General features: G+C 53.4%; 1 protein-coding gene across 1 annotated transcript; it reads right to left on the minus strand.

Moving 5' to 3' along the window:
• Nucleotides 1–9345: 9345 nt before the first annotated feature.
• On the minus strand, nucleotides 9346–12153 carry PRCD (photoreceptor disc component). Its single transcript, XM_068976024.1, has 3 exons — nucleotides 12080–12153; nucleotides 11710–11778; nucleotides 9346–9367 (listed from the first exon to the last, which is right to left on the minus strand). Exons 1-3 carry the CDS (start codon nucleotides 12151–12153, stop codon nucleotides 9346–9348), a joined length of 165 nt encoding a protein of 54 aa, XP_068832125.1.
• Between the last annotated feature and the right edge of the window lie 2715 nt (nucleotides 12154–14868).

Below are 14868 nucleotides of genomic sequence, written 5' to 3' on the forward strand. Positions count from 1 at the left end.
GAGTGCAATTGTGTGGTGGTTTGAGCATTCTTTGGCATTGCCTTTCTTTGGGATTGGAATGAAAACGGACCTTTTCCCAGTCCTGTGGCCGCTGCTGAGTTTTCCAAATTTAAGACTTGGGATTATTTGAAAACTGTGTCTTCCCAGATGGCTCAGTGGTAAAGAATCCACCTGCCAGTCTGCCTCCAGAAGACCCTGCAGACATGGGTTCAGTCCCTGGGTGGGGAAGAATCCCCTGGCGAAAGAAATAGCAACCTGCTCCAGCATTCTTGCCTGGGAATTCCCATGGATAGAGGAACCTGGTGGGCTACCGTCCATGGGGTCGCAAAGAGTGGGACACAACTGAGCAACTGAGCACACGCATTTGAAACCCACATTAATAGAAAAGAGTCTTTAAATATTGAGGTTAATGTCTTAACTGGAAAGTTGTGTTTAATTTTATGAATAAGAACACGAAGGAGGAGCAGTATTTTCCGAGCAGTTAGCTGCTTACATGGGGAGCAGTTGGACCAGTGATATTCCCAGAAGTTTACCTGTGTGGCTGGCACCCTTAGCCCCACCACTGCCCTTCCTCATATGATGAACACCGCAGAGCTTCTGGGAGGCAAGCCCCGTCTCTGCCCCAAGGAGTGAGTCTTGAATAGTCTGCACCAGGCCCATGAGAAATCTCTTCCCTTCGCCAGGAATTGGTTTAGAAAGTGATCTGCAATGCAGTTCTGCCACATTTGGGAAGGTTTTCTAATTTTGAAAAACAGTAGCCTCCCTTCTAGTTTTGGGACCCCGTGAAGTGATGCCTGAGACCATGGAAGCCATCTTGTTGCTGCTTGAACAGCAAGCCAACTGCTGCTTCCTAGGAAGAGCAGGTCAGCAGTGATGGACAGAACAAGCTTGAGTCCTTGAAGATGCTTTTGAGCTGCTGGAGAAGCCAGTCCCGATGTCCCCAGCCTTTAGACCTTTAGTTTGATTCAGAGACACATATTTTTACATGTCAATATTTCTGAATGTGGGAGGCATCCTGTGAGCACTAGTTTGAGTGAAATACAGAGTGGGAGATTTTAAAAAAGAAACCGCTTTGTTGTTTAAGCCATCTTAAGCTGGGTGTTCCATTAGAATGATATGACTCTAAATGATAGGATTGACATACCCCAAATCGTCCTCTCTTTTTTGTTGATGATTATTCTCGGGAAGAATGGGTCATGGCAAAATAAAGAAGACAAACTGACGCAATCAAATTACCATCCTGAAAAAATAATAGCTGGTATAGAGTGTTGGCTCCATGCTAGGCACTGTTTTAAGTGCCTTTGAAAAAAAAAAAAAAAACACTTGATATACTGGACCTCCGTAGTGGTCCACTGATTAAGGATCTGCCTGCCAGTGTAGTAGACACAGGTTTGATCCCATGTCTAGGAAGTCTCCACATGCCTCGGGGCAACTGAGCCCATGCTCCACAACAAAGAGTAGCCCCCTGCTCGCCGCAACTAGAAACAACCCGTATCCAGCAGTGAAGACCTAGCACAACCAAAGATAAGTAAATAGAATAATATACATATTTTTAAAACCTCTTTAATTGAGATCTGAATGACATACAAAAAGCTGCCGAAATTTAATGTATAAAACTTGATGACCCTAAGCACCTTCAGTTGGCTCTCTCATTTGACTCTCTCAACAGTCCTGTCATTATCCTTCTGTTTTTCAACTCAAGGGCAGAAAAATGAAAGCCATCAGTGTGTGAAGGCACTGGGAACTCAGTTGAGCCTCCAGACCTATGGTCTTAACCATTGTGCTGGGTTTCCTGGAAAGATACACTGTAACAGTGGCCCATGTTTTGCTAACTCCAGTGATTTTAATTCATCCAGCTCGAAAGCACATCCTCAAAGCATAGAGGATATTTTCCACTTCAATTTCTCAGGACTATGAAAGAGGGCCACAAATCCCATTCAGCAGAAATCTGGGACCATTGCTCAGAGCTTTTAACTTTCTGGAGGGGAAGAAACAGGACAACATGTACTCTTTATTGAGAATGGTTGACCTTGGGTTGCAGTGGATTCCTTCCTGTGGTGACCAGTAGCACACGTTTCATTTGCCTGCTCTGCAGATCTGTTGCCTCTCATAAAATTATTGCTTAATAGGCTTTTTAAAAATAAGTGAATTTGAAGGATACATAATATGCCGTTAACCTTTCCTCCTGTTTTCTGGACGTGACTCCCCTTCCCAGAAATCCCTTCTCATAACTGCTGCAGCACCTGCTCTCATGCTGTTTGTCTCCTTTGCCTGGACATTTCCTTCCCTTCGTCCTTCCCTTTGTGCGTATCAAATCCCGACTGATGCTTCAGCATCTCCTCTGCGAAGTCTGACCTGAGATGCTCAGACAGTCCCTTAGCTCTTTCCAACATTCCCACGGTTGGCTGATGTAGCACATGCTCTGCGACCAAGCAGACCTGGAGTCGGGTCCCAGCTCTGCTGATTTGAGGTAAGTAACCCCTGGCGGATGACTTCACCTCTCTCTGAGGCTCCTTATCTGCAGCAGGAAGAGGTGGAGGCTCTCACGAACCCAGCAGGACCGTTTTAGGACTGTGCGTGCAACGCACCTAGCCTGCACAGGGAAGCACGCAGTAAGTGGAACTCTTACTGTGTGAACATACTTCTCTTAATACGCAGTATTTTATGATAATTTGTTTTCATGTCTGGCTTTTCCACTAGACTGTAAGCAAGATAAGAGTCAACGCTTTATTCTTGTTTGTTTTTTTAACTCTTTAAGTCATCTTTATTGAGGTATAATTTACATACAATAAAATGCATCCATTTTAAAATGTTCAGTGCAGTAGTCCAATAAGTGTATACACCTATGCAACCATGACCCCTTCATGGTTTAGAACATTTTCATCCCCCAGAGATCCCCTTCACACCCTTTTACAGTCAATCTCCATCCAGCCCTGGCCCCAGACAACCACTGATCTGCTTTGTGTCACTACAGCTTCGTTTTGCCCGTTCTAGAATGTCATATAAATGGAACCCTACAGCAGGTACTCTTTTGTGTCTGGCTTCCCTCGATTACCCATGCTGTGGCTTATAACAGTCGTTCATTTCCTTTTTAATTACTGAATATTATTCCGTCAGATAAATATACCACAATATTTTTATCCATGCACATGTTGATGGACATTTGGGCTGTTGGAACTATGATTAGTAAAGCTGCAATGAACATTTTTATACAGATCTGTCTGTGGACATAAGTTTTCATTCCTCTTGGAGAACTGCAAGGAAAACTGCCAAACTGGTATCCCCAGTGGTTTGTGTTGCTTACATTCCCCCAAGCAGTGTATTTCAGAGTTACGCTGGTTCCACACGCTCACCAGGACCTGTTATGGTCAGCCTTAACATTAGCCATTCTTGTGGGTGTGTTGTAGTATCTCACTGTGGTCTTAACATGCATCTCCCTGCCGACTGTGATGTTGAGCATCTTTCTGTGTATACTGGCCCTACGTGTACTTCTTTGTGACGAGTCTATTAAAACCCTCCCTTTTTTATTGGCCTATCGTGTTACTGAGTTGTGAAAGTTCTTCATATATTCTGGACCCAAGTCCTTTCTCAGCTATTTGCTTGGGAGATACTTTCTCCTAGCCTTTCCGGTTTTGATTTAGTCCAGTTTACCCACTTTGTTTTTATGGTTAGTGCTTTCTATTTTCTGTTGTCAAGATCTTCCTTTCTCTGTTGAATCACCTTTGTCCTGTCTTCGGATCCCATCGATCTGTGTGTATGTCCTTTGGAACTGCCTCCTCCGCCCCCCAGCCCCCGCCACACTGTCTTGAACTCTGATCATGCCTCCTCACCCTAGTAAGACCACCGTGGTCTGCATGTTCTGCAGCCCCCCCCCCCGCCCCCCCACTGCAGGCAGGGGACTGTCTGAGGCAGATGCCCAGGAAGTCATGAGGTCACCATCCTGTGTGCTGCCTGTTGTCAAGTGTCTGTTTCTTATATTTTGCTCAGTTTTCTAGTTGTTTGTGGCAGGAAGTCTTAATTCATTTTGGCATCCACAGTGCCTGGCACACAGACACTCCATAAATGTCTGTTGAGTGAGCGAGTCCTTGTTAGCACCTCCAGACACAGTCCATCAGAGCCTCTTTTGATTGGGAGAAGTTCTGGGGCCCCCAGAGGTCATCAGATGGACCCCCTTCATCTTAGTAGACAGTTCTTTTCCTGAGGACGGTCATTAGTTCTTTACGTCGCCAGCACCAGCCCACCTGAGTTCAACACATGCCTGTTAAATGGGGAGATGGAGGTCCAGAGAAGGAACGGTCACGTGGCCAGGCAGTGTCTGGCTGGCAGAACTGGGCCTCCCAGGCTGAGGTCTTGGTCTTGTTCTAACTGGCAGGGCAGGCACTGTCTTTTTCTTCGCTGTCTCACTCCGAACACCTAATACAAGATTTGTATGTTGTGGGCTCCCAATATGTGCTTGTCAAATAAACAAGCAAGTGAATACATTAATAGTCTCCTTTAATGCTTAACTCAGCTGGCTTCTGCATGTGACCTTAAGTGGATGTATGTGTCTTCACCGAAGGATGGGACCGGCCCTTCCCACGTAGGCTCACAGGTCATGGTCATCAGCTACTTCTGTTTTCATTTTCTGTCCACCCTCCAGGCTTAGTCCCCACTAGGGGGCATGTGCATCCCAGAGAGAGGGTCTGTAGTCCTTATGTACCAGGACTCGTTTCCAGTTTAAGTCAGGGGCTCCCTCTCGAAGCCACCTGCTCGAAGCCCTCCCCCTCCTCCAGTTCCCCCTCCAGCCAGTCTGCTGACTATGTCCTCTCTCTCTGCCCTAGTTGAAGGGGACAGCAGATTGGCAGTGGCTCTGAGTGCTGGCCTCTCTGTCTGTCTGCCGGTGGCCACTGCCTCCTCCCTAAGAGGATGACAGATCCTGCGGAGCCCGCTCTCCTTTCCCCTGTCAGCTGGCAAGCAAGGACTAGCCGTTTCAGGACCCAGTGTCTACCCTGGCACCATGGGTTCCAGAAGAGAGAGCACAGAGATAGCCCTGGCAGAGCCCTCCCGGCCCACCTACAGAGGCACCACCCAGGTGGGGCTACAACTGGTTCCTTGTGCCTGGAGGCTGGGTCACCCTGGATTTCCTCAAGACTCAGGCCCTTCCTGTTCTGCCAGCTCACGAGCTCCGGTATCATGTTGCCCGGGCGCAGGTCCTGGCTTTGCCACCAGCTGTGAGTGACCTTGAATGAATTATTGGGTCAATGAGGTTAACAGCAGTTCCTGCCTCATAAGTGAGACAGTGCTTATAAATAAAGCTCTTGGCACAGCGCCTGGCACAGAGTGTGTGAGACCTATTAGCCATTATTATTAATAGTAGTAGTATCATTATCATTATCATCAAAGTAAACCTCGGTATCAGCCACTTGGCTCTTCTGTTGAGGCTCTATCTCAAGGTCTGGGGCTTCTTCTCTAGCAGTGGGGCGCCTGCAGAGGGGTCCCCGAGAGCAGTGGGGCCAGCTGGGCCCCCTGCTGTTGTGTCATCGTGGCTGCCTCAGATGGGGCCATGTCCCACCAGTCTAGGACCGGGCCTCTGCTCTCTGCCCCCGCCCAGGACCGTCTTGTCTGAAGACACACAGTCATACGTTTGGGATGGGCCGGTGCTCTCCCCGGTCACTTCTGCACCCCAGGGTCACGCCAGACTCAGCTGCTGTGGCTGCCTCCCTTGCTCCCCCGCCCCACCCCCGCTGCCTCATAAGCTCTCTGGTCGTGTCCCAGTCTCCCAGGCTCCAGGAGAGACTGGCAGCGGCCCTGAGCCTCAGCTGCAGAAGTCGCAGACGACACCACCTCCCTGCCTCCCGCTGCTGCCCTCGGCTGCCCTGCAATTCTGAGCAGCCTTTTCCCTGTCACTCAGGCTTCCACGGCAGGGAGATTAGCATTCAGACGGAGGGTGGAAGAGCATCAGGGCAACCACCGCCTGTCTTCTGTGGAGCTGAGAAGCGGAGCCTCTAGGGGGGCAGGTGTCCAGGCCAGGACCGTCCCTACCCCCTGGAGGTTGGGATGGGGTTCTAGGTACCCAGAAGTGACAGCAGCAGGCTCTTATACCGTCTCACTGGGTGCTAGGTCTTACTTGGTGGCCCCCACCCAGCAGTGCCACCCTCTGCTGTTTATTTCAAAGTTGCCCAGTGCCTGGTGGTCGTCTATGTGGAAAGACAGGCCAGGAGGGGCTCTGGGAAAGAGGGGAGGGACTCTAGCTGTTAGAGTTACCTACTGATTGTTCTGTAATTGTTCAGTAACTGACAGTTTACAAACACAATCCCACTAGCTCACATATATTGAACACTTAGTAACGTGGTAAGCACGCTACACACATTATCTAATTTAACATCAATCCTGTGAGACAGGAAACTAACACTATTATCTCCGTGCTATAGATGAGGAAACAGGCACTGAGACGTTCAGTAACGTACCCAAGGCCACAGAGGTACGAAGTGGCGGTGGAGTCAAGATTTCAACCTGGTGCTCTGACCCTGGGCTCCTCGCTCTCAAATCCTTGATCATTGTTTCCTAACAGCCCACACCCTGCACCAGGAGGGGCCCAGCTCTCTCTCTTGAGTCTCCCTTAATCCCTTCCCTCTTGTTAGAGCTGATCTACCAAGCCCCTGAACTTTTCTGCTCTCATATCCAAGCAGCAGCTCTTACCAAGGAAATGGGAGGGAGAGGGACTCAGCCTCTTGGGAACACCGGGTCCAACCCCCCCCCCCCCCCCGCACAGGCTTCAACCCAGCTGCTGGAACTGGAGATAGTGGGCCGAGGAAGGGGCACCTCGGCCCCGGGCAGCCTCCTGAAGAGGAGTTCTCGGCCGAGGGTGGCAACTCTGCAATAGGAGCTGCCAGCGTGCAGACTGTGCAGAGCCCAGGGGTGGGAGAGCCCTGAGAATAAGAGGCGAGCGTGGGCCGGGCGTGTGGGGAAGGTGTAAACACAGTCTGCTCCCACCAAAGCCAGCCTGCTCCCTGGGGAAGAGAGCCCCTCCCAGCCAGCCCACACGGCACCCTGGCTGCCAGGGCCTGGGCAGCCTCCAAGCCCAGCAGACACCTCCCCCCACCTCCAGCAGCCCCTTCCTCTTGGTTTCCCTCCCTTCTTCCGGCTAATGGTCCCCAGGGGCGCCTTCACAGGCTCTGAGAACAGGGCTGCAAAGGGGTGTCACTCTGTGGATGTGTGTCTGGGCGGTGAGCCAGCCCCGGTGCAGCGAGCCGACCTTGCTCTGACAGTTCCTCAGCCCAGTGGAAGGAGACAGGCAGAGAGTGGCAGCCAGGATGAAGTGACAGGAATATGGCAAAGAGATTAGAGAATGAACGCAAAGGTAGGATCAGGGAGCACAGGCCAGGTCCTGGGAACAGTGCCCTCTGGCCCTCAGCCTGTAAGTGATGCCTCCCGGAGAAAGACAGGCTGACGGGAGCTGAGACAGGTGGTCACGAACTTGCGGCCCATGTCAGGCGGGCAGTGGGGCTCTGACTCAGCTCCAGCACGGAGCTCCTTTCCCTGGTGCGACCCTTCCCTTGCCTCCGCCCTGCCCTACTTTTGAGGCTCCCACGGAACCGCCAGGCTCCCTGCAGCAGGCTGCACCTCCTCCCTGTCCCTTGAGAGTGGGTTTCCCGAGTCTGCTGCATCTCAGCCTTCCCTGCTGTCTACAGAAGCTCCTCTTTCTCGAAAGTCAGGGAGCGGGGCCGGCCAGGCAGAGGCCTCGCTCCTGGCAGGAGGGTGAGCAGTAGGAGCTGGAGCGGGAGGAGAGATGCACGTGGGAGGAGGGGGGCTTGGGAAGATGAATGGCCGCAAGGCAGTGGGCAGCAGCTGCCTGCCTGGTCTGCGCCTGGATCGCAGGGAGCAGAAGCGGAAATCTGCTTTTATCTCCACTCGGGATCGGGCAGGATCGTAAAGAGAGAGAAATGGCAGAGCAGCTAGGGGCAAAGGAGGCCACCGCCGCCGCTACTGAGCAGTCAGCAGACTGACAAAAACAAGTGTCACGCTTCTCCCTTCCCACACGCTACTGCCTGGTTGGAACACAGGCTCGCATGCACAAGCGTGTGCACACACACGCACGCACGCACGCCATGAGGACAAGCTGTGGGTTGCTTCCATCCAGCTGCAGGCAGACACCTCATAGACCCAGCTGGCCCTTCCTAGTGATCGTTTCAGCAGAGCCGCCAGCAGGGTGAGCTCTGGGGACCAGGCAGAGGCAAATGTCACAGAACGTGAGTGCCACCGCCACCAAGTGACACCACACAGCCCTGGACGAGCTGAGCTGCCAGCGATGGGTGGCCAGGCCAGCGAAACTGCTTCTTCCCCTGAGCAGCTGCAGATTCCAGATGGTTTCAGGAGGCTTTCACCCCTCCCCCTTATGAGCCTGGGGTCTCCCACTTTCTGGCTGAGTGACACTGGGTAAGTCAGCGAACCTCTCTACGAGTTTCCTCGTTTCTGAACTGTGGGTGATCGCGTGACCAGTGTGCATTGGTTATTGTGAGGATTCAGCAAGAGGACGACAGGCAGCCCCTCCTTGGCGAACGTGAGCCACGGCTGTCCCTCAATTCTGGAGTCTCCTCACTCCTTACTGTTCCCTCCTGTCGCCCCAGGTGGCAAGAGTTGCCCCAGAGTTAACAGGGCTGGGGCACCCCACTGAGTCCCTCTCTCTGGGTGGACTCCCAGCAAGGGAGCATGTCCCAGAGCTCAAGCTCCTCCGCCCCTCCCGCCTGCCCAACCAGGCCCACTTCTCCAGGAGCCCCACGCCAGGGCCTGGGCTGGTACAGACCAGCAGTCCGGGCCGAAAGAGGAGTCTACCTTCTCGACAACTGCTTTCCCTGGTCCCTCTCCTGCAGCTGCTGCTTCCAGCACATTGTCCTTCCGGGGTGGGGGGCACACCGGGACTTGAGCTGAAAGAGAAAAACCAGCTGATGGGCTGGCTCTCCCATCCCAGAGCGGGGGCTTGTATTACAGAGTGGACGACCCAGAGTGCCACCTCTCCCTGAGAAGTCCTCTAGACAGCCCTCAGGCCACCAGCAGGACCACCACCTCATCCCCAGGCCTAGAAAATGCTGTTGAGATGACCCCTCGTTCTCTTAAAACTAACCCTTACGTTGTGACCTGGAACACCACAGGTAGGAGCCGCCGGAAGGAGTCCACCCTCCTACCCTCAGCCTCCATCGTGACCACAGCCTGATCCGCTCCCCTGCGGCCAGGCCTTGTGGACTCTGTGGCCTTCCCGCCTTGTCCCCAGCTCTACCCTCCGACCTCGAGACTGCAGACCCTGCCCTACCTGCTGTGGCCAGCTGATCCCAGGTCCTCGGGCTGAGCTCCACCTCAAGAGACCAGGGCTTACTTCAGAGGCTCTTTCTCCCTAAACAGGAAAGAATACAGAGTCAGAGGACTGGAGGGGATGACCCGCCCCTGTTTCCAGTCTCCTTTCTCCCTGCACCTAGAGATTCACCCTACAATAGAGGAGCAGGAGCCCCCCGCCCCCAGAAGCCAGTTGGAATTAACAACATTGGAAGTGGAAAGCAGAAATTTCCCATCTACCACCACCACCCCCACTCGCCACCCCCAGGCCAGCCTTCCGTGGAGCCACCTCAGTCTTTGGATTCCCCTAGGTCTGGAAGAGGGGTAGATGGGAGGCCAGTTTCTCCAGTTAGCTGAGTCTCAAGGAGTTAACAGTCCTGGCAAGGCCACAGCAGACCAGGCCGGGCCAGATGGTCCCAGATTTGGCCTTTTCTCTCCTGACAGGAGCTCCAGGGGCATTTCATGTGGAGGAGATGGACTCTGAAGTCAGAGACCTGCCGGTCCCACGCCAGCCACAAACTGGGCGGACGACCTCGAGCAAGTCATTTCCATCTCCTTCTCCCTCCGTTTCCTGCAACACTGACAAAAGCCAGAAATACTTGAAGGGCCGGACCTCTGGGGCCAGGGACTCTTTTGAGTGAGTTAATGTATGAGAGCCCCCGGGGAAGAATAAAGCACTGATCTCATAACAGCAAGAGAGAACCTGGTGTTAATTGAGCAGTTACTCTGTGCCCAGTGCATTATAATGGTTATCTCACTCAAACCTCACAGAGACCTTGCAACCACTCTGTTATTAATCTCAGTTTACATATAAATAAAAGATGACATAATTTGCCCACAGGCTCTCAGTAAGAGGGGAGGTGGGATTTAAACTCAGGCTGCCCCACTCCAGGCTTCCCTGGTGGCTCAGTGGTAAAGAATCCACCTGTCAATGAAGGAGACATGGGTTTGATCCCTGGGTCGGGAAGATCCCCTGGAAGAGGAAATGGCAACCCACTCTGGTTGCCCAAGAAACCCCATGGGCAGAAGAGCCTGGTGAGCTACAGTCCATGGGGCTGCCCAGTGCCAGACACGACAGCCACTGAGCACACATGCCTGCCCCATGCTAGACCCAAACCCCACAGTGAGGACCAGGGCACTTTCCTGGAGGACCAGTGGTTAAGGCACCGCCTTCCAGTGCAGGGGGTGCAGGCTGGATCCCCAGTCGGGGAATTAAGAGGAAGGGCATCACAGAAATGACTCTCCTTCCTGCACAGGCCCTGGGCTTCCTGGAGACCCAGGGGAGGTCGGAGAGATAGAGTTGGAGGTGGGCAGGGAGCCGGGGAACATGGCTCTGACATTCCAGACCTAGGGGAATCCAAAGACTGAGAAGTAAGACCCATGTTCTATTGCCCATCTCGACCTATCTAGGGGTCACACTGCAGGCACGTTCCCCACACCCTTGACGAGGCATGGGGCGCCCAGACAAGCGTGCGAGCGCATGCTGTCTGTCTCAGCCATCTGAGTCTGTGGGGAGACAGCCTCCTCCCAGGGTCCCTGGAAGCCCAAGGTCATCACACTCTGTCTTTCACGGGGAGTAAGAGGAGCAGTGCCAGGGGCTCGGAAGAAGCTGTTACAGGAGAAAGCGTCCCTCTTCAGCTAGGCCCCCACAGCAAGTGGGCCCGCAGGCACAGACCAACATCTCCCATGGTGTGTCCCTAACAAATATTGGTGGATTTTTCAGTGTATTGTTGGGCATAGAGCCCCTCTCATCAAAGGACGCTAGTCACCCGGGGAAGGAAAAGTCCAGACGTTGCCCCCCTGCCCAAACTTCACCCCTTCTAAAGGCCACATGGCTTCAGAAGAGGGAAGAGTTAACTTTCTGGCCACTGGAGACAGCGTCCTGCCCGCAGGGGCTGCCCAGCCAATGGCACTCTGTGCTGGTGACGTCATGTGCCTCCCGCGCCTTCTATTGGGGACTGGACAGCGAATCCTGCTGGAGGTTCAGGCAGTGGAGCTGCTGAGGCTGGGCGGGGGCCGCGGGAGAAGGAGGGGGAAGGGAAGGCAGGCCGAGCATCACAGAGCTGCTGCTGCCTCCTCCCTCTCTCCTCTCCCCCTGCGCCTCCCAACACCAGGGCCCTGGGGACCACCCCACATTCGGACACGGAAGACAGAACAGTTTGGGTCCACAGGGGAAGGCTGGGACTCCCATACCCAGCTGGAGAAAACAGACATTCAGCCTACCCAGTAGGCACACAGGGAACAGGGGAGCTGGAGTGAGGGGCCAGCCTGGAGCGCATACACACACACACACACACACACATACACACACATGTACACCCCAGGGCCTGGGCAGGGACTCGGGACAGTGGCAGCCTCCTTCATGATGCCCTCCCTGCCCCACCCCAGGCTCTTCTGCCTTACCTGCCTGACGACTGGAGGTCTGTTTCCAAGCTGCTGCCCGAAACTGCCCCATCGACTCCACTGGGCTCTCTGCAGGAGGGAAAAAGAGGTCGGCAGAGATGTGGGCAACACCCGGATCCCCAGAGCTCAGATCCCGGACCCAAGACCCCTCTCCTGCTTCTCTGCAAGACCTAAGCCATATTGGGTTCTGGGGACCAGAGGCCGCAGCCAGCATCTTCGAAGAGCTCTGAGTGCCCCCTACTCCAATGGGAAGCTTCTCAGGGCTCCCCAGCAAGTCCCTCCCAGCCTCCCTGCGAGTCCAGGCAGCCCCTGCCCACCTTCAGCCCAATCATTTTCCCCACCCCAGCCCATGGCCCAGTGATTTTCTCACGGTTGGACCCGGTTGGCAAATCGGCGGCGCCAGAGCATGGCCAACGTGCTGAGCAGGAAGAGGGTGGTGCACATGTCTCAGCTGCCCCATCCCCTCCGGGCCAAGTCTGCAGGAGAAGGCCAAGATGGCCCCCGCCAGCTCTCCCGAGCGCCTGCCCTCTGTCCTGAAGTTCCTGCTGGTGATGGATTAGGAGGCTCAAGCTGATTAGTGGGGTCAGCAGACCCGACCTTGTGAAGCCTGATTAACCTCACTGGGCCCCAGGTTGTCCCCCCAGTGGCGGGGTGACTCGCCCTCTGTCTGTTGTGCATGTACATATGACTAAGCGCTGGGCCTGGCCCTCTAGGGGCTTAGAGTCTAAAACAAACTCCCTGGCAAGTTAAACAAATGGCCACCACCCACCGCGGAGAGACTCAGGCGATTAAAGACGCCTACAGAACTCTCAGGGAATTACAAGCATCAGGAGACACTTCAGAGAGAAGTTGGCCTCTCTCATCTTGGCTGAATTTGCAGGGGCTCAGGGAAGAGTGGGCCCTCAGACAGAAGACTCTGCCAGGGCTGCAGGCGTGAAAACTCAAGGCATGTTCCAGCAACTGGAATTCGAGTATTGGTGGAGCCATGATGTCACAGGGGAGGTGTCAGGAGGGGAGGAAGAATATAGATGATGAAGCCAGAAAGACAAGGGAGGCCAGGGAGTGAAGGGCTGGCTAAATGGTTCACTTCTAACCTCTGGACAGTCCTCACCCAATGCTTCCGATTACACACCCTCTTCAGGAAAAACCAGAATTTAAGTGTGCCCCCCCCCGAAAGAAACATATGTGTGCACTCATAAAGGAATTACATGTATCCACTCATAAATTATATACTGTATTACTGTGCAAATGCAGTCCTGCCACCAGAGACATGCATAAAGCTTGTAAATGTTGAAATAAAAGTTAATTTCTCCTACTTTTTGTCCACATCCCAGGGGAACCTCTTGGGCCACCATTTGGAAGGCCACTGCACTGGCTGTGGGAAGCTCTCGGAGGAGTTTCTGAGGTGGCCCAGCACAGCGTGCTCTGCCTTGGTCCAGGCAGAATGCGGAGCACAGATCAACAGCAAGGACACAGGTCTAGAGTGGCCTAAGCGCCAAGCCCACCCATTCTCCTCTATCCCTCTCCAAGACCCCAGAGGAGGGCACTGGCACTGCCCTCCCTCAGCTGAGGCCTGATGGCAAGAGCCCTCCTGCCCAGGGCTGCAGCGAGGCACCTGGGCCCTGGGCTCCATCGAGGCCCAGACCTGGGGCTGTGCCAGGGCACTCTACTTGGAAACATGATTTTTTAAAGAAGCACATCAACCAAAGCTGAAGAGCCAAGCTACGCCTCTTGCAAAACTTGAGCAGTAGACAGAGAGTTGGAAGGGCAGGGTCACCAGGAAGACTTAGGGAGAAGTGCCCTCGCAGCTTTCAGATGCTTGCAGCCTCTGGCTTCACCTGGGAGTCAGAGGCGGGACCCCCACCGTACGGGTGGCTCTCAGAGGTACCATCCCCACCTCTGGTCCAATCGCGCCTCCCTGAGAAGCCCACCAGTGAAGGAGGAAACAGACAGAACAGGCTCCATCTTGAAAGCAGGACTCCACCTTGGGCCGGACTGCAGACTTTGAGCTATATGCCCAGTATCTGTGGAAATGACACACCAACTGGAAAACCAGGCCCCCTGGATGGAACCCCAGGGCTCGTAGCTAGACTCTCTGTTGCCTAAGAGAATACCCTAATTATCTGTGTAACCGAATAGAATCATAAATTCTATTATGCTTATTGGGGTATGACCACAGGCCTATTGATAATTGTCCAGTGTTTAACTACCTAGGCTTAAGGCATATGAATCACGGGTTAACTTTGATTGTATCTTTCTTTTCCTTTGTTCAGACTAGTTTCAGGGAATTTGGGGAGGTGGGTTTGGGCACATACACTTAGGGTATATAAAGTTTTCAGAAAAACTGGTCAGGGTCCTTGGCTGAGAGGAGACTCTGCCTTGGGCCTGCCGGTGTAATAAACTGCATTCCACTATCTTCATTGTCCTTCTGAGTGAGTTTGTTTCCCGGAACGCGTGGCTGCAACATTTGGTGCATGGGCCAGGAAACTCCTCACTTTGAGGAGACAAGTCCCATTTGGGACTACTCTGAAGCCTCGAGGCTCGAATCTTCTAGAGGGGGAAGGCGCCTCGCCCTTCTGGAAGGATTCTGCTTCTCAATACCTGGACCTTTCACGTTAGCAGTTAGTGGACGGCAGCAAGGGAACTGAGCACTCAGGTGCGGAGGAACCCACCTGGTAGGGTGGAAGACAGGGCCTGATCACCCCCCTGGGAGGGATTAGAAGGGGCACAGACCCACAGGAGCTTGGATTAGGCAGGTGGCAACGATTGCTTGGTACACAGGTTGACAAGCCTGTTAGGGTTTAGGAAGGAAATTTGTGAAGGTCATTTAGGAGGTGGTGTCCACGCCGTCTTGGGGAAAATTATTACCAAGCAATTGCCAGGGGATTTTTAGGAGAAGAAACTTGGTTTTTGTGTGCTCGTATTCTGCTCTTGTCAAGGAGGTGTCCCGTCTGCTATGAAATTCTTGACCCCCTCGGAATTGTCAGGCTAGAAGGAGGGGGATACATAAGTGAGTATGAATTGGCTTTTCCGGAGACAGCCTGGGACATGGGATATTTAACCCATCTGTATTTTCATCCGCACCTGATCAAGCCCCCCAAGGCAGAATGGACTTTAAAAGTTAAGGGAGAAACAGTCTTGGACCACGTGGTGTTCTGG

This window comes from Capricornis sumatraensis, chromosome 8 (assembly GCF_032405125.1).
Source record: "Capricornis sumatraensis isolate serow.1 chromosome 8, serow.2, whole genome shotgun sequence".
In the NCBI taxonomy this organism is placed as follows: Eukaryota; Metazoa; Chordata; class Mammalia; order Artiodactyla; family Bovidae; genus Capricornis; species Capricornis sumatraensis.

Bases quoted from the DNA above. Each gene is read 5' to 3' on its own strand.
- PRCD (XM_068976024.1), bottom strand. From the start codon at position 12,153: ATGTGCACCACCCTCTTCCTGCTCAGCACGTTGGCCATGCTCTGGCGC. The intron at 11,779-12,079 runs GTGAGAAAATCA...TCCCTCCTGCAG, and splicing joins TTTGCCAACCGGGTCCAACC to AGAGCCCAGTGGAGTCGATG. The intron at 9,368-11,709 runs GTAAGGCAGAAG...TTTCCTGTTTAG, and splicing joins GACCTCCAGTCGTCAGGCAG to GGAGAAAGAGCCTCTGAAGT.